Source organism: Oncorhynchus clarkii, chromosome 10 (genome assembly GCF_045791955.1).
Source record: "Oncorhynchus clarkii lewisi isolate Uvic-CL-2024 chromosome 10, UVic_Ocla_1.0, whole genome shotgun sequence".
NCBI classification, from domain to species: domain Eukaryota; kingdom Metazoa; phylum Chordata; class Actinopteri; order Salmoniformes; family Salmonidae; genus Oncorhynchus; species Oncorhynchus clarkii.
Genome location: NC_092156.1, coordinates 66123113 through 66143337, shown reverse-complemented (window position 1 = coordinate 66143337; position 20225 = coordinate 66123113). Strand labels below are relative to the sequence as shown.

The 20225-nt window shown below is 47.1% G+C and overlaps 1 protein-coding gene across 3 annotated transcripts in view; it reads right to left on the bottom strand.

Moving 5' to 3' along the window:
* The window catches only part of LOC139419016 (mineralocorticoid receptor-like), a 105258-nt gene that overhangs the window by 25227 nt on the left and 59806 nt on the right, over nucleotides 1–20225 (bottom strand). For all 3 annotated transcript variants that reach the window (XM_071168838.1, XM_071168839.1, XM_071168837.1), the window contains exons 4-5: nucleotides 1577–1693; nucleotides 288–641 (exon numbers count right to left, since the gene is read on the bottom strand). In XM_071168838.1, coding sequence (XP_071024939.1) covers nucleotides 288–641; nucleotides 1577–1693 — 471 coding nt within the window. The remainder of the gene's footprint in view (nucleotides 1–287; nucleotides 642–1576; nucleotides 1694–20225) is intronic.

The window sequence follows — 20225 nt, the reverse complement described above, 5'->3', positions numbered from 1 at the left end:
ATCACGAACAGCCAATACGCCCACTCGAGATTTACCCATGTCTCTGCCCCCAAGCATTTAGAACGGAATAGGATCGAAATAAGTTGACTCTAGACATTTATCTGTTTCAGATGTCCCCATCAAAGATATTACTGTATAGGAAAGGAAGCCACTCTTCCTTACATCCATTCCGCCCAATCCCATCCAGAACCCCCATTTCTGTCTAACCTGGAAGTAGTTTGGCCTCCTTCAACAAAGCCATCAAAAATATTAGGGAAAAAAAGGATGATACTGTATCTCACTCTAACCTGGAAGTACTTTGGCCCACTTGACCACGCGGATCATCTGTTTCCCAGCCAGCTGGTTGAGGCTGGACAGCAGGTGGTCGGTGGTGTCAGGCTGGGTGTTGTCGTAGCCCGCAAACACCACCTCTGGCTCAATCAGCTCCAACACGCTGCAGATGGAGGGGGGCAGGTAGGGGGTCACCAGCCCACCTCCAGGGCCGTGGGGCACCAGGGCGTTAGTGGGGCTGGTGCTCAGCTCCTTCTCTCCTGAGGACAAGTACCCCCCTCCAGATCCAGGGCACATCTGCCCCCCCTCCTTGGTGGGGGTTGAGTCTTCGTTCACACCCTTCAGCTTGCCTAGCTTCTTAGACTTCCGCGCTGTAGGGAGGAAGAGAGAATGACCCTCCAACTTAAAGTAGAACTTACCATGATGTTTCTGCATTGGGGTTTCAAAATATGTTCTGTTGACAGAGAGCATGTAAAGTGTACGTACTGAAGTAGCTACAAATATTCAAGCTGAATTTGAGCTCAACTTTGTTTGGCAATTGTTGGACTTTTGGAAGCTAAGTGTCATGTTGACCATTCCACAAGGCAGTGCACAATTGTTACAGCATCGTTAGGGGAGGGTGTGGCTAGGGGAGGGTGTGGCTGGGGTAGGCTGTCATTGTAAAATAAGAATTTGTTCTTAACTAACTTGCCTAGTTAAAGGTTAAATCAAAAATTCAAATAAAATATTCTATCGTCACTTCTGTTTGTCAGATGTAGTAGTGCTCAAGATATCCTAACAGAAGTGTTTTCTGCCTCTCTCCAGGGACATTGTAACTTTGAGGGAAAGTATGTTAGGAAGTGAATCAGGATTTGGAGACTGTCCACCTTTGACAAAGTACAGTAAGGAAAACATTTGTTCTGTATATTGCAATAGCGGTAAAACGGAAAACCTTTTTTTGCTGTATAAGCAAGTCTATTTTGGTTCCCTGGGAGTATCCAAACTCTGTATCACACGTTAATATTGGCCTGCAAACTGTACTTGGCTGTGGGTTCTGTAATGATACAGAAAGTCTCAAAGTAGCACCAATTTGACTCCACACAATAACCCTCAACTTTGTTGTTTTTACGGTTCTACGACTAGTCGGGGCACCGACATATTTCTCAGGTTCCTGCCATTGAACCCGCCTATGATCAGACTAGGAATCTGATTGGCCGCTCAGCAATAATAGCTGTTAGTCCTAGAAAGCTCCCATTTCCTTGGAATAGGGTGTTATTTCAGATGCATCGGTTCAGATTTAAGATATCTGGCATTTATGATTCCGTACCTCCGAGATTCATCCCGGCTTGGAGACACTTCCGTACTCGACAGGCCGGACAGTTTTTCCTCCGGATCTTATCGATGATACAGTCATTTCTTCCGGCACACAGGTAGTTGTGCTGGCCTTAACACACAAACACACACACACACACACACACACACACACACACACACAGACAGGAAGACAGGAAGTTTAATAGTGAGCCAAACGCTGAGAAACAAGACTGCAGGAAGCTGAAACATATGGAGGACAATAGGATAACTTACAGATGTAGGATCTTAATTTGATCACCCTATTGCAGGAAAACGTTGTGTACTTAATGTTTAAAAATGCTTCTGAAGTTATTTAGACTGACACTTCAGATTTGATTTTCCCTAATGAACATTTTATCAACTCCAACAAAAATGTCCATTAATTATAATCAACATAATCGTTGAAATCCTGTTGGCAAGATTATTTTCCTGCTGTAGAAAACTGGCTCAAATTAAGATCATACATCTGTACTCAAATGCATTGGAGTGTTTCCATAATATACTGTAACAACCTAAAATACCAAGAAATCTTGATACCTTAAGCCATTCTTGCACACAGACATATACAGTACATATACTGAGGATTTCCTCAACTGGCCAGTATGGTCTCGTGATATGAATACTACATCATAGAAACGTAGGCTTTAGAATTGACTGCACATAACATCAAATGGGATTATTCCACTAGAACTATAAATGGTTACTAATGGTGTCTCTGTATGGTACATGGGTACTATATCTAAACACGAGTGTGGTTGGCTGAGGCATTGGTTGTGTGTGTGTGTGTGTGTATGCCTGCGCGCAGCCCGTTTGTGTGTCTCTCTCTGACTTGTGCCTGGGCTGCTCCAGTCTCTGACAGTGACGCTAACAGGCAGAGAATCCCCCTCTTCCTCCCTGCCTAGCCCACAGCTAAACCAAATGATCTCCTGTTTCAGAGAGCCAGCTTCCGCTCCACTGGACCAGCACTGTACGTCTCCTCTTCCTCTCCTCAATTCACCCCTCTTCTTTTCCTCTCTACACGTCCGCCAGCCTCAGTGCCACACGCGCCCCCACACACACATTCGTTCCCCAGGCCAGGGACGGCCAGCTCAGCGCGCCTGCGCCGCACCACGGAAGCAATACATACAAACACTGCGACTGTCATATATATATATATATATATATATATATATATATATATACACACACACACACACACACACACACACACACTGACCCGAGCTATGGCCCGAAAACCTTCACTATGGTATGTCACAGCCACAGGAAGTGGCCAAGCGAGATGCACCGAGTACAGCCAGAATACAGGATACAGTGACTTTAGTTCATTACATTTCATCTGATGTTGACAAAGTCTGAGTGTCTATGAAAGTGGGGGTCTGCGTACGTGCCACAGGAGGTTGGTGGGACCTTAATTGGGGAGGACGGGCTCGTGGTAATGGCTGGAGCGGAATCAGTGGAATGGTATCAAACACATTGTTTCCAGGTGTTTGATGCCATTCCATTTGCTCCAGTTCAGCCATTATTATGAGCCGTCCTCCCCTCAGCAGCCTCCACTGGTACATGTATGTGTGTTTTTGTGTGAGTGCCTACCGTACGTGCATGCATGCATACATGCTTGTTTCTGAGCATGTGTGTGGGAGTGTTGGCATGCAAACATATTGCTGCATTGGCCTTCTGTGTGCATGCATGCATAACTGTTTGTCAATGTACAGTATGTGTGACCATACCGTATGTGTGTGAAGCTGCACAGTGTGTGTGTGTAGTCTGATCTCTGCCAGGGGAAAGTGAGGAGAGGAGAGGCAGCAGCTGTAGCTAGGTCTAGCTCCCTCCAGTCCTCCACTATTTCTGTCTATATCACATGACTCTTACATAAGACCATTTTTCTTGCTCTAAAAAACAGTAAACTGCGACACAGGAAACGCACAACGCTAACCCCACCCCACCTCCTGCCCTCTTCCCGCCCCCTCACTGGATGGTTCAGACTCTGAAAAAAGGAAAACTTGTCTTGGAGCCCTTCTATCCAGTGTCCAGCTCATTCCCATGAATCCTGTTAATAATTGTCAGGAAGTTACACACTCCAAATTGTGTGTACATGTACAGTATTTAGTTTGTTCCTGTATGTATTGGTGGATGAGTGTGGATTTTATGTTTCTCAACATTTACAAAAGGTGTTTGCTGATAAGTGATGAAACACTTTTCCAGGGATTTAGCCCCGTACACTTTATATGAACCGGAAAAATATTGTTTATCCTCATCGGCTCTACAGAGAATCTATTCGTTCACATACTTAGAAACTCAACTTACTCTAACAGATTTCCACATTTCTAGATTCATCACCTAGTCCTCAACTATAATAAATATGAAGATGGCGCCGGAGGGGAAGGCTGCCGTCTTATCGTCTCTTAACCAACCATGCTATTTTGTTTGTTTTTTCATAACTTGTTTTGTACATAATGTTTCTGCTACGATCTTTTGGACATCAGAACTGCGATTACTCACCTCAGATTAGACAACAAGTTTTTCTTCATTGAGTCAGACAGGAGGGAGATACTACAGACACCCGACCAAGCCCAGATCCCCAGCTTTCGCTGGAGAAGGAAACGGAGATTTCGCGGAAAAAGATCAGGGTGCCTTGTTAAGATCAGGCAAGGAGTGGCTAATCTGCCTTTGCCTTCTGTCCTGCTAGCTAATGTTCAATCGCTGGAAAATAAATGGGACGAACTGAAAGCATGTATATCCTACCAACGTCCCGTTGATATTAACTGTAATATCTTATGTTTCACCGAGTCGTGGCTGAATGACGACATTAAGAACATACAGCTGACGGGTTATACACTATCAGCAGGATAGAACAGCAGCCTCTGCTAAGACACAGGGCGGGAGCCTATGCATATATGTAAACAGCTGATGCACGATATCTAAGGAAGTCTTGTCTGAGGTAGAGCATCATGGTAACCTGTAGACCACATTATGTACCTACAGCGTTTTCATCTGTATTTGTTGTAGCTGTCTACATACCACCACAGACCGATGCTGGGACTAAAACCGCACTCTATGAGCTGTACACCGCCATAAGCAAACAGGAAAACGTTCATCCGGAGGCGGAGCTCCTAGTGGCCTGGGACTTTAATGCAGGGAAACTTAAATCAGTTTTACTTCATTTCTATCAGCATGATAAATGTGCAACCAGAGGGGGGAAAAAAATTCTAGACCACCTTTACTCTACACAGAAGTGTACAAAGCTCTCCCTCGCCCTCCATTTGGCAAATCTGAACATAATTCTATCTTCCTGATTCCTGCTTACAAGCAAAAATTAAAGCAGGAAGCACCAGTGATTCGGTCTATAAAAAAAGTGGTCCGATGAAGCAGATGCTAATCTACAGGACTGTTTTGCTAGCACAGACTGGAATATATTCCGGGATTCTTCTGATGGCATCGAGTACACCAATTCAGTCACTGGCTTCATCAATAAGTGCATCAAGGACGTCATCCCCACAGTGCCTGTATGTACATACCTCAATCAAAAGCCATGGATTACATGCAACATTCGCACAGAGCTAAAGGGTAGAGCTGCCATTTTCAAGAAGTGGGATTCTAACTCTGAAGCTTATAAGAAATCCTGCTATGCCATCTGACAAACCATCAAACAGGCAAATCGTCAATACAGGACTAAGATCGAGTCGTACTACACCGGCTCCGACACTTGTCGGATGTGGCAGGGCTTGCAAACTATTACAGACTACAAAGGGAAGCACCGCTGAGAGCTGCCCAGTGACATGAGCCTATCAGACGAGCTAAATAACTTCTATGCTCGCTTCGAGGCAAGTAACACTGAAACATGCATGAGGGCACTAGCTGTACCGAAAGACTTTGATCATGCTCTCAGTAGCCAATGTGAGTAAGACTTTTCAACAGGTCAACATTCACAAGGCTGCAGGGCCAGATGGATTACCAGGACATGTACTCCGAGCATGCGCTGACCAACTGGCAAGTGTCTTCACTGGCATTTTCAATCTTAGTGTTCTTGAGCAAAGAGACTAAGGTAACCTGCCTAAATGACTACCGACCCATAGCACTCACGTCTGTAGCCATGAAATGCTTTGAAAGGCTGGTCATGGCTCACATCAACATTGTCCCAGAAACCCTAGACCCACTCCAATTTGCATACCGCACCAACAAATCCACAGATGATGTAATCTATTCCACTCCACACTTCCCTTTCACACCTGGACAAAAGGAACACCTATGTGAGAATGCTATTCATTGACTACAGCTCAGCGTTCAACACCATAGTGCCCTCAAAGCTCATCACTAAGCTAAAGACCCTGTGACTAAACACCTCCCTCTGCAAATGGATCCTGGACTTGCTGACGGGCCGCCCCCAGGTGGTAAGGGTAGGTACCAACACATCCGCCACACTGATCCTCAACACAGGGCCCCTCGGTTGCGTGCTCAGTCCCCTCCTGTACTCCCTGTCCACTCATCACTGCCATGCCAGGCGTGACTCCAACACCAAGTTTGTTGATGACAACAGTGGTAGGCCTGATCACCGACAATGATGAGACAGCCTATAGGGAAGAGGTCATGGACCTGACCGTGTGGTGCAAGGACAACCTCTCCCTCAATGTGATCAAGACAAAGGAGATGATTGTGGACTACAGGAAAAGGAGGACCGAGCACGCCCCCATTCTCATTGACGGGGCTGTAGTGGAGCAGGTTGAGAGCTTCAAGTTCCTTGGTATCCACATCACTAACATAGTCCAAGCACACCAAGAAAGTTGTGAAGAGAGCACGACAAAACCTATTCCCCTCAGGAGACTGAAAAGATTTGGCATGGGTCCTCAGATCCTCAAAAGGTTTTACAGCTGCACCATCAAGAGTACCCCCTACGCTGCTGCTACTCTGTTATCTATGCATAGTCACTTTAGTAACTCTACCTACATGTACACATTACCTCTATACCGGTGCCCCCGCACATTGACTCTGTACCGGTACCCCCTGTATGTAGCCCCGCTATTGTTTATTTACTGCTGCTCTTTATTTGTTATTCTTATCTCTTACTTTTTTTTAGGTATTTCAAAAAAAACTGCATTGTTGGTTTAAGGGCTTGTAAGTAAGCATTTCACTGTAAGGTCTGTTGTATTCGGCGCATGTGACAAATACAAATTGATTTGATTTAATCCAAGAAACCATTGCCTCCTATTTGTACTCCATAGAAGCATTCCTAGAATGTGAATGTGCACTGATGGACATGGTGGACCATTATTACATCATAATGTTTTCATATACCAAGGAACAGATCAAATCAACATTATACTTATTATAATGATACCAAAAACACATTTTGTACATAGTTTCCTTCCTATAATACTATACTTTAATACAATATAAAATCTCCTGCAATCATCGTAAAAGGGCTACGGCTACATTACTACCGTAAGTGCTCAACCAGCTCCAGGAGAGGGAACTCCATTACATTACATGGCAACCGAGGGAGTTCCTGAACGGACTCCATTGATGTCTCCTTTTTGCTGCGTTTGTGACATCAACATCTGGCAACTGGCCTGTGAGCGGACCCTGCCTGTCAACTGGAGCATAAAACCGCTATGGGGATATTACTATGTGGGGAATACGATGTCTCCCTATGGGAGACCCTTTTGAACAGCTTTTCTTTCTTTTTTTTGGCCCAGGTTGCCAGATACTGAGAACATCCTTGAAAGAAGAGTCTGAGAGGCTCATGTCCTCCACAGATTCAGGTTGAGGCCATACAGTACTGCAGCCTTTAAGCAGTTCCTATTTAAATAGTCTGAACTTGAGACCGTGGCTCGTGTTTCGGTATCTGTCCCGCATTGAGTGAAGAGGCGTTGTCTAAGACACTTGTGTCATTAGGCTAGGCTATATTTAGTGTTTACCGAGCGTCACACGCACACACGACGACAACGGAGATCCTGCCAGTGGTATGTCTATTCTAGCCAGGCAATGTCTTTTGACATAGACCAACACATTTGACATAGGCCAACACATTTGACATAGGCCACCTTGGCTGCATACAGCTGTGTAACAACTGTTGTTGTTGGATTAAGGCAGTCGGCTCCTAAATGGCTTTCACCAGATAAAAAAATTAAATAAAAAAAAAACGCTGGAGAATTTGACACAGGCTCCGAATGAAAAGCTCTAATTTGTTTTCAATGACGACGTCTGTCAGAGTGGTATTTTTCAACAGAAGTTCTCAACACGTTCCTATTACATTCATGGTACACCTTGAAGTCATTCAAACACACACACTCCTATACATTTTGTATTCAAAGAGAGGGAATAGGCACCCACCAACCAAGTTGATCTGGATTTCCCATCTACTCTCCCCTATTATCTCAAACGTCTGTTATTTTACCCCAGGCTCACAGCCTTACATGTCTCCATGGTCATTATTCTCTCACCGGGACATTCTAATGAGGCTTTATTTCAACATGAAGGTATAGTCTATACCCATGAAGGTATAGTCCCCATTCTTTAACCTACCTCTCCATCCTTCCCTCTCACACACACATCTAGTGGCCGATGTTCTCTTGGACCTCCATTTGATTTATTAGGATCCCCATTAGTCAACGCCAGTGGTGACAGCTAGCCTTACTGGGATCCAACACATAGCTAAAAAGACATTACAGACAAAATACTTTACAATTTACATTTAAAAACATGAACATCAAAGACAATATAATTGATTTCTATTCGGAAGGAAGGAGCAGCGTTCTTTTATAGAGTGGTTTAGAAAATAAACATTTCCGGCAGCGGGCCAAAACAAACGTGACTTCTCTTCCAAATTAAACAAATCAGAAAGTGCTTCATTACCTGTTTCTGGGGCTAATAGTTACACATATACAACCCTCTTGGATTTCCCAACTGCCCTGTCTGTCACAGCAGTGTACGCATGATTTGCTGTTTTTATAAAGTCACCTGACTCACTGCCGATCCTAAAGGTTAACCCAGTAACCATGGCAACCACATCCGCCCCTACAGGTTGAACTTCCCGCTTTACCACGACAACCACAGTGCTTAGTCCCTCTATAGGAATTCTACTATTTGTGATGCGATAATTCAACAGTCTATGTAATGACATGCATACTGTAGGTGTAGGATAATTGGCACACTTGCATATTTAGCATAATATAGACCTACGCAATTTAATCTGGCTTGGTGTAGTAGGTAGTCACACATGTAATTTCAGATACCTATCAGTCAAAACACACAAACTATATTTTCTTCAAAAACGTTCTGCAAAGTGCAGTCACAACACCCATACACACATCAACAGTACACACACACACCCCCCACACCACAACTGTATCAACACTGCCCCTGCACATATCAACCACAAACCAATGAGCCAGTGATAACATTGATAAAGCCCATCTGATTGGCCTGGCGGTGTTATTTGGTTAAACACTTAAGGTGTATCCTACCCAGCAACCCAGTGCTCAGAACCCTCTTTGCATTGATGTCAAAGAACAAAGGTATCAGCCTGGAAGAGGAAGTAGATGGGTGGTGATCGAGGCCTTTAGTGCCACGGGGCAACGAGGGCATGAGTGGCTCCACACACCATCTACATGGGTCATCTCAGGTCAGGTTGAGTTAAGGACACAGAGGAAACACGGAGGGACCGGTCGGTCTGTTGGCTAGATATTAACTGGCACTCATGGTTACGATACTTCCGCATAGGTCTATTATACAATGGACTAGGACTGCTACTAAGACTACTGCCTACCATTCATCTAAGCTGCACAATACTAGAATGAACCAATTAATAGTAACTGGCAACCGCTGATACTGTAGGCTTATTTGGGTCTGGAGCTGGACAAGTTGAAGGCCAGCCATAGGCCTACATCCACATAGCACTGTTTAAAGGCCTATAAACCCAATAAACCAGGACTTCTACTAAGGTGACTAGCGTTCAGAGCATAGACAATAGTTGAATGAACCTTGGGTAACCCTGGTACTTGGCCTACTTACTCATGTTGCTAAACCAATTACTATAATCTGCAAAAAAAAATATAGTATTCAGGCCTAGTGTTTTATCAATGCATCATCCACAGCTGTTGTTGTCTGCAACATTTAATTAATACAACTGTGGTGTGAAAGGGTTCGTCTTCCATTAATGACACAATTACTTTTAATTATCTAGCATAATTACTAGAGGCTTAAGGAAATTCTGCACCCTCAGTCAGTCACTGTCTAGCCTTGTTCACTAATTACGTTGACAGTCATTAATGGGATCAAGGGGAGGGCACTGTCGTCATGGATTATATAGGTGTCTATAGGCTCTAATACAGGTGTCTGATCAAAAACTGCTTTCACTTGGTAACTTGAATTTCTCGTGGCCAGACTAGGTAAATATAAATGTTACGAGCATCTGACCTACAGTAATTAGGCACGATTTTAGTTCTGGGTTTACCGGGATTATGGTAACCTTAACGAAGTGGGTCAAACACAACCTAAGAGGTGGTCTTAATGACTTCCTGTTAGTTTATGTAACGTTGTTAGTATGGATTAGATTGCTATAATGCCTGCTTTGATACACCTTATGTTAAAGGGACAAGTGGTGTTCATTGTATGGCACAACTTGAAGAAATATGCCATTTTGGAACACCATGCTTATTGTTATGATGGGTATTAACCAGTTATTCTGCATATAGCATGACTAATTCATATCAAATATATCAGAGTAGTCAAAGGACATCACATCTCTATAAAATGTGAAAATGCATATAGCATGATTTTGTATTGTAATAAATATACATTACATCAATGTAGGTTTATTGTAAGTCTGATAGAAGAACATGTATGCCATTCGTCTGAGAGGGACTGAGTCTAATAAATGGCTGGGTTTCAGATGCTGTTATATGAGACAACCTGAGGCACCCAGTCCAGCTAGAGGAGGCGTCACAGACCTATCAGTAAAAATATAAACCATCTGATTGGAGCACAGACCTGTCAGTCAAAATATAAACCATCTGATTGGAGCATGGGCCTGCCAGTCAACTCATAAACAGTACCATTCGTGTCCTCAGATGAACTTTTCCACTGATGCCCAGAGAGCGAGAGCTTTACATCAGTGTAATGCTAACCATCCCCGTGCCACATACTGCAATACTATACACGGCTAGCCTGTAACACGGTTGAAAGGTTTCACAGTAGACCTTTGAGTTCAATAAAGTAAAAGCCAGTAAAATAATAAGTCATGGAATAAAGAACTGTACTGAATATTATTAAACAGAACGGTATGCCAAACCACTGATGACATGTGAATAATAAGCCAGCAGCACTCAACAGTTAGTCTTACAGACCAGAAAGGGGATGTGTCCCAAATGGCACCCTATTTATTATAGTGCACTAGTTCTGACCAGAGCCCTATGCACTGTTTAGGAAATAGGGTGCCGTTTGAGACGCAGCCCAGAGCAGCAGTCCACATGGAGTGGTTTACAGAGCCCAGCTGTCTTGTATCAACACACTGTCTCAGGGATGACTTCAGGGATAGGGGAGGGGTAAGGATAAGGGAGGGGAGGGGTAGTGGAGGGGAGGGGAGGGGGTAGTAGAGACTAGTTCAATGTGTGAAGATGCTTGGCTTGGAAACGTACTGTATCCACAATTTTCAAACAGCTTTTATATACATTGTCTGCTATGCTAATTCAATTCAAGTCAAGTACAAACCAAATTCCTACGTGAGGTAACAGAGACTACAGTAAGCCTGAAAAGTTAGTTTTGTAGGTACTGTATGAGGTGAAACAACAACCAACAAGGCTCAGAAATGAATGAGAATTTGTCTATAACTTTATAGGAGATAATGATTCTACAGCAATACCTCTGGGTGTTATTCATAAGCCCCCGTAACCCTTTCCATTTAGCAACAGCTGCTAAGCTCAATAAATGATGCCTTGTGCTCAGCTACACAGAGAAGGCTATTTGTCATATCAACTAAATGTATATAAAAAGACAAACGAACGAGTATTAAAATGCATACACCGTTATTCTCTAAATTACGATGGAATATTTATTCATTGAAATGAGAGATCTTTAAGGGAACAGTTAGTGGGCGAACATTTCCATAATGAATTAAACATCATCTGGTTTCAGTCTGGTGGGAGGCAACATGGAGTGGAAAGGGAAAGGGAGATACCTAGTCAGTACAACTGAATGTATTCAAAGAGAGGTGCGGGTGGGGGGCTGCCTTAATTGACATCCACGTCATCAGTGCCTGGGGAACAGCGGGTTAATGACCTTGCTCAGGCAGAACGACAGAACGACAGATTTTGACCTTGTCAGCTCGGGGATTCGATCCAGCAACATTTCGGTTACTGGAACAAGAGGTGTATATACTGTATATGAGAACTTCCATTGAGATCAGAGTGGTATACTGTTCAGCCGACCACAGTTTAAAGCTACACTTACCAAACCACCAAAAACGACCATTCACACAAACCCAGTACATACCTAGTCTACGTCTAACCCAAAATTATAACCTGAATTATAGATTATATTCCAGTTCCTTCCACTACTCACACACTCCGTAGCATGGTCCCAGACCTGTTTGTACAGTATCGCCTAATCCTATGGTTAATGCCACACAAAGAGATCTGAGACCAGCCTATAGACTCCTCGACTTTATCATTGAAGGGAAGCGTACACAGGATTTTAATGTGAGCTGACGATGAGTAAAGAATACTAACTAGCTGTGGGTTGTAAATGGGTCTGAGACTCTGAGTCTGTAACTGGGTCTAATGGGCGGAGGCAGTAGGAGGCCGTCGTGCCTGTGAGGCAGCTGGGGGGCGCCTTGACAGAAATGAAACATGGATTATTTCTCCCGTTGTATTGACATTGTCCTGCAGTCTCCTCTCATAGCTCATTATCAGACTCACCTAGGCCAGGTTTTTCACACTGAGGAAGAGGAGGAGAGAGGACGAGGGGAAGGAGGAGAAAGAGGGAGGAGGAGAAGTAGAACGTCTCCTCACGTCCTACTTACACCTCTCCGGAGCTCGGTGCTGACACATCACTTTAGTTTTCTTTCTCTCGCTCTTGTTCCCTCTCTCTCGCTTACTTTCTTTCTCAGCCCCTCCTCTCTGTGTCTGTCTGTCTCCCCCTCTCGCTCGCTCTCTCATTCTTTCTGTCTGCCTCATTCTCTCACTCCCCTCCCTTCTATGTCTGTTTCTCTGCCCTCTGTCTCTCTTTTGCAATTCCCCTGTCTTTTTCTCCTACTTTCATTCTATACCCTACCTCTCTTTCCCTCCCCCTTTCTTTCCCACCCCCTCTACCTTTCTTTCCCTCCCCCTCTACCTCTCATCCTCTCTCCCCCACCCTCCCCCTCTTAGCAGCTATGCTGATGTAAGGTAAGCGCTAGCTGGGCTCACTGCACACATCACAAAGGACACACATACTACAGTACAAGCAACCTTGATGACAGCCCACTAGTTCACATAGTTTGACCAGGCAGCAGCTGCACCAGAACAGACCCCAGAGTAGTCAGTTCAAACATAATATACACTACATTACCCACAATTCCTATAGATTGTAACTAGGCTATTCCACATCTAAGAGATAGAGTGATGGCCTACAATACCTGACAGTATCAGTTTAGATGTGACACAATCTTCTCCTTAAGTAATTTTAAGGAGTAGGATACTTGTCCGGATGCTTATAAGAAATCTCGCTACACCCTCTGACGAACCATTAAACAGGCAACGTTCAATACAGGACTAAGATCGAATCCTACTACACCTCTCAAATCAAATCAAATCAAATTTTATTTGTCACATACACATGGTTAGCAGATGTTAATGCGAGTGTAGCGAAATGCTTGTGCTTCTAGTTCCGACAATGCAGTAATAACAAGTAATCTAACTAACAATTCCAAAACTACTGTCTTGTACACAGTGTAAGGGGATAAAGAATATGTACATAAGGATATATGAATGAGTGATGGTACAGAGCAGCATAGGCAAGATACAGTAGATGGTATCGAGTACAGTATGTACAAATGAGATGAGTATGTAAACAAAGTGGCATAGTTTAAAGTGGCTAGTGATACATGTATTACATAAGGATACAGTCGATGATATAGAGTACAGTATATACGTATGCATATTAGATGAATAATGTAGGGTAAGTAACATTATATAAGGTAGCATTGTTTAAAGTGGCTAGTGATATATTTACATAATTTCCCATCAATTCCCATTATTAAAGTGGCTGGAGTTGAGTCAGTGTCAGTGTGTTGGCAGCAGCCACTCAGTGTTAGTGGTGGCTGTTTAACAGTCTGATGGCCTTGAGATAGAAGCTGTTTTTCAGTCTCTCGGTCCCAGCTTTGATGCACCTGTACTGACCTCGCCTTCTGGATGATAGCGGGGTGAACAGGCAGTGGCTCGGGTGGTTGATGTCCTTGATGATCTTTATGGCCTTCCTGTGACATCGGGTGGTGTAGGTGTCCTGGAGGGCAGGTAGTTTGCCCCCGGTGATGCGTTGTGCAGACCTCACTACCCTCTGGAGAGCCTTACGGTTGAGGGCGGTGCAGTTGCCATACCAGGCGGTGATACAGCCCGCCAGGATGCTCTCGATTGTGCATCTGTAGAAGTTTGTGAGTGCTTTTGGTGACAAGCCGAATTTCTTCAGCCTCCTGAGGTTGAAGAGGCGCTGCTGCGCCTTCTTCACGATGCTGTCTGTGTGAGTGGACCAATTCAGTTTGTCTGTGATGTGTATGCCGAGGAACTTAAAACTTGCTACCCTCTCCACTACTGTTCCATCGATGTGGATAGGGGGGTGTTCCCTCTGCTGTTTCCTGAAGTCCACAATCATCTCCTTAGTTTTGTTGACGTTGAGTGTGAGGTTATTTTCCTGACACCACACTCCGAGGGCCCTCACCTCCTCCCTGTAGGCCGTCTCGTCGTTGTTGGTAATCAAGCCTACCACTGTTGTGTCGTCCGCAAACTTGATGATTGAGTTGGAGGCGTGCGTGGCCACGCAGTCGTGGGTGAACAGGGAGTACAGGAGAGGGCTCAGAACGCACCCTTGTGGGGCCCCAGTGTTGAGGATCAGCGGGGAGGAGATGTTGTTGCCTACCCTCACCACCTGGGGGCGGCCCGTCAGGAAGTCCAGTACCCAGTTGCACAGGGCGGGGTCGAGACCCAGGGTCTCGAGCTTGATGACGAGCTTGGAGGGTACTATGGTGTTGAATGCCGAGCTGTAGTCGATGAACAGCATTCTCACATAGGTATTCCTCTTGTCCAGATGGGTTAGGGCAGTGTGCAGTGTGGTTGAGATTGCATCGTCTGTGGACCTATTTGGGCGGTAAGCAAATTGGAGTGGGTCTAGGGTGTCAGGTAGGGTGGAGGTGATATGGTCCTTGACTAGTCTCTCAAAGCACTTCATGATGACGGATGTGAGTGCTACGGGGCGGTAGTCGTTTAGCTCAGTTACCTTAGCTTTCTTGGGAACAGGAACAATGGTGGCCCTCTTGAAGCATGTGGGAACAGCAGACTGGTATAGGGATTGATTGAATATGTCCGTAAACACACCGGCCAGCTGGTCTGCGCATGCTCTGAGGGCGCGGCTGGGGATGCCGTCTGGGCCTGCAGCCTTGCGAGGGTTAACACGTTTAAATGTCTTACTCACCTCGGCTGCAGTGAAGGAGAGACCGCATGTTTTCGTTGCAGGCCGTGTCAGTGGCACTGTATTGTCCTCAAAGCGGGCAAAAAAGTTATTTAGTCTGCCTGGGAGCAAGACATCCTAGTCCGTGACTGGGCTGGATTTCTTCCTGTAGTCCGTGATTGACTGTAGACCCTGCCACATGCCTCTTGTGTCTGAGCCGTTGAATTGAGATTCTACTTTGTCTCTGTACTGGCGCTTAGCTTGTTTGATTGCCTTGCGGAGGGAATAGCTGCACTGTTTGTATTCGGTCATGTTACCAGACACCTTGCCCTGATTAAAAGCAGTGGTTCGCGCTTTCAGTTTCACACGAATGCTGCCATCAATCCACGGTTTCTGGTTAGGGAATGTTTTAATCGTTGCTATGGGAACGACATCTTCAACGCACGTTCTAATGAACTCGCACACCGAATCAGCGTATTCGTCAATGTTGTTATCTGACGCAATACGAAACATCTCCCAGTCCACGTGATGGAAGCAGTCTTGGAGTGTGGAGTCAGCTTGGTCGGACCAGCGTTGGACAGACCTCAGCGTGGGAGCCTCTTGTTTTAGTTTCTGTCTGTAGGCAGGGATCAACAAAATGGAGTCGTGGTCAGCTTTTCCGAAAGGGGGGCGGGGCAGGGCCTTAAATGCGTCGCGGAAGTTAGAGTAACAATGATCCAAGATCTTTCCACCCCTGGTTGCGCAATCGATATGCTGATAAAATTTAGGGAGTCTTGTTTTCAGATTAGCCTTGTTAAAATCCCCAGCTACAATGAATGCAGCCTCCGGATAAATCGTTTCCAGTTTGCAGAGAGTTAAATAAAGTTTGTTCAGAGCCATCGATGTGTCTGCTTGGGGGGGGGATATATACGGCTGTGATTATAATCGAAGAGAATTCTCTTGGTAGATAATGCGGTCTACATTTGATTGTGAGGAATTCTAAATCAGGTGAACAGAAGGATTTGAGTTCCTGTATGTTTCTTTCATCACACCATGTCACGTTGGCCATGAGGCATACGCCCCCGCCCCTCTTCTTACCAGAAAGATGTTTGTTTCTGTCAGCGCGATGCGTGGAGAAACCCGTTGGCTGCACCGCTTCGGATAGAGTCTCTCCAGTGAGCCATGTTTCAGTGAAGCAAAGGACGTTACAGTCTCTGATGTCCCTCTGGAATGCTACCCTTGCTCGGATTTCATCAACCTTGTTGTCAAGAGACTGGACATTGGCAAGAAGAATGCTAGGGAGTGGTGCACGGTGTGCTCGTCTCCGGAGTCTGACCAGAAGACCGCCTCGTTTCCCTCTCTTTCGGAGTCGTTTTTTGGGGTCGCTGCATAGGATCCACTCCGTTGTTGTCACGAGTCCGACCAAGGGTGTTTCCCTTTCCCGGGCAGGTGGCGCTCGGCGGTCGTCGTCACCGGCCTATTAGCTGCCACTGATTGTTTTTCCTCCCCCACCTTGTATGTTGAGTGGTAGCACCTGTGGATGTTTAATTAGTTTGTCTTTATTAGACAGCCGGCCCGCCTGGTTGTTGTGCGGGATTATTTCTATGTAACCTTCGGCTCTGTGGTATAGGCACGTGTTAGTGCCCGGTCGGGATTGTTTCCCCTTGTACATTTTGATTCCCTGTGTTGTGGGAACGTAACTTTTTTGTGAGCACCCTGTGGTGCGTTGGTGCGATTAAAAGACGCGCAGCATTGAACTCTCTGTCTCCTGCATTTGACTCCACACCCACGACACCCGGAGCATTACAGAATCCCGCACCTATCAAATTGAATGGAGTCAGCAGGAGCAGCAGCCAACCCTCTCCCATCGATGGAGGAACGGGTTCTCCACCACACCACCGTCCTTCATCGGATTGAATCCGCTATGGATCAAGTGATGGAGAAAATGGACAGATGGGAGAGGAGTGGGCTCCTCTCTCCACCTTCGGCACCCACGGTTCCGGACTCCCCATCTCCCGACTCCAGCACCCTCCGTCTGACGCTACCGAGGGCTTATGATGGAGCGGCGGCGGGTTGCCAGGGGTTTCTGCTCCAGCTGGAGCTATACCTGGCCACCATCAGACCCACTCCCTCAGGAGCAGAGAGGGTGAGTGTCCTCATCTCCTGCCTCAAGGGTCGTGCCCTGGAATGGGCGAACGCGGTCTGGAATGGCCCAGCGCGGGAGCACTACCCAGAGTTTTCCCGCCGCTTCCGTGCAGTGTTTGATCACCCTCTAGACGGCCGAGCGGCGGGAGAACGACTATTTCACCTCAGGCAGGAGAGGAGGAGCGCTCAGGATTACGCGCTGGAGTTCCGGACCTTGGCAGCCGGATCTGGGTGGAACGACAGGGCCCTTATGGACCACTACAGGTGTAGTCTCCGAGAGGACGTCCGCCGGGAGTTAGCGTGTCGGGACACCACTCTGTCACTGGATCAGCTGATTGACATGTCCATTCGACTGGATAATCTGCTGGCTGCCCGCGGGCGTTCAGAGAGGGTCCTGTGCGTTCCACCACCCAGCCCCTCCGCTCCCATTCCGATGGAGTTGGGAGGGGCTGCGCCGAGGGGTACCGGAGGAGGAGGCCTTCCCTGCACCAACTGTGGTCGCAGAGGACACACGTCTGATCGGTGCTGGGGGGGTCCGTCTGGGAGTAGAGATGGCAGGCGGAACGCTTCTCGGTCACCCCAGGTGAGTCAGCATCAAACTCACCCAGAACCCCCTGTTGGCCACATGTTTGTCTTAACTTTTTTCCTTCGCTTTTTTCCCTCTTCCCAGCATAGGGCGCTAGTCGATTCAGGCGCAGCTGGGAACTTTATGGATCGCGGACTCGCCCTTAAGTTAGGGGTTCCGCTGGTGCCGATAGATTCTCCTTTTCCCGTGCACTCCCTAGATAGCCGGCCATTAGGGTCAGGGATGGTCAGGGAGACCACGGTCCCACTGGACATGGTGACGCAGGGGAATCATAGGGAGCGTATCAGCTTCTTTATTATTGATTCGCCTGCGTTTCCAGTGGTGCTGGGGACTCCCTGGCTGGCCCGGCACAATCCTAAAATTTCGTGGAGACAGGGGGTTCTCCAGGGGTGGTCAGAGGATTGTTCTGGAAGGTGTTTGGGAGTTTCCATCGGTGCCACGTCGGTGGAGAGTCCAGACCAGGGTTCCACGGTGTGCATTCCCCCCGAGTATGCCGATTTGGCAATCGCTTTCAGTAAAGTGAAAGCGACTAAATTACCACCTTATCGACCGGGAAGGGATTGTACGATAGATCTCCAGGTAGACGCTGCGCTTCCCAAGAGTCACGTGTACCCGCTGTCCCAGGAGGAGACGTTGGCAATGGAGACATATGTCACGGAGGCGCTGGGACAGGGGTACATTCGGTCCTCCATTTCACCCGTCTCATCGAGTTTCTTTTTTGTGAGGAAAAAGGAGGGAGGCTTGCGTCCGTGTATCGATTATAGAGGTCTAAACGCCATCACAGTGGGGTATAGTTACCCTCTACCTCTCATCGCTACGGCGGTGGAATCGTTCCACGGAGCGCAGTTCTTCACAAAACTGGATCTCAGGAGCGCGTATAGTTTGGTGCGTTTTCGGAAGGGAGACGAGTGGAAAACCGCATTTAGTACTACATCAGGCCACTATGAGTACCTCGTCATGCCGTATGGGTTAAAGAATGCTCCAGCCGTTTTTCAATCCTTTGTAGACGAGATTCTCAGGGACCTGTGCGGGCAGGGAGTGGTGGTTTATATCGATGACATTCTGATCTACTCGGCCACTCACACCGCGCATGTGTCTCTGGTGCGCAAGGTGCTTGGTAGACTGCTGGAGCATGACCTATACGTCAAGGCTGAGAAATGCGTGTTCTCTAAACGAGCCGTCTCTTTTCTGGGATATCGCATTTCCACCTCGGGGGTAGTGATGGAGGGTGACCGCATTAGGGCCGTGCGTAATTGGCCGACTCCGACCACGGTAAAGGAGGTGCAGCTGATTCTGGGTTTTGCCAACTACTACCGGAGGTTTATCCGGGGTTTTGGCCAGGTAGCGGCTCCCATCACCTCACTGCTGAAGGGGGGCCCGGTGCGTTTGCAGTGGTCAGCAGAGGCGGACGGAGCATTCAACAAATTGAAGGCGCTGTTTACTGATGCGCCCGTGTTGGCGCATCCGGACCCCTCTCTAGCATTCATAGTGGAGGTGGACGCGTCCGAGGCTGGGGTGGGTGCCGTGCTATCACAGCGCTCGGGTACGCCACCAAAACTCCGCCCCTGCGCTTTCTTCTCAAGGAAGCTCAGCCCAGCGGAGCGTAACTATGATGTGGGGGACCGGGAGTTGCTAGCGGTGGTTAGAGCTCTGAAGGTGTGGAGACACTGGCTTGAGGGGGCTAAACACCCCTTTCTCATCTGGACCGACCACCAGAATCTGGAGTATATTCGGGCAGCTAGGAGACTTAACCCACGTCAGGCAAGGTGGGCCATGTTCTTCACCCGGTTCCGGTTTACTTTGTCTTATAGACCGGGCTCCCAGAACGTGAAGGCTGACGCACTGTCCCGCCTTTATGACACGGAGGATGGGTCCACCGAACCTACTCCCATCCTTCCCGCCTCGAAGCTGGTAGCCCCAGTGGTATGGGAGGTGGACTCGGACATCGAGCGGGCGTTACGGGCTGAACCCGCGCCTCCTCAGTGTCCAGCGGGGCGAAGGTACGTGCCGCTTGGTGTTCGGGACAAACTGATTCGGTGGGCTCACGTCCTACCCTCCTCGGGTCACCCTGGGGTGACGAGGACAGTGGGGAGCCTTCAGGGGAGGTATTGGTGGCCTACGTTGGCTAAGGACGTTAAGGGTTATGTCTCCTCCTGTTCAGTGTGCGCTCAGAGTAAGGCTCCTAGGCACCTTCCTAGAGGGAAGCTACAACCCCTCCCTGTTCCACAGCGGCCATGGTCACATCTGTCCATAGATTTCCTAACCGATCTCCCGCCGTCTC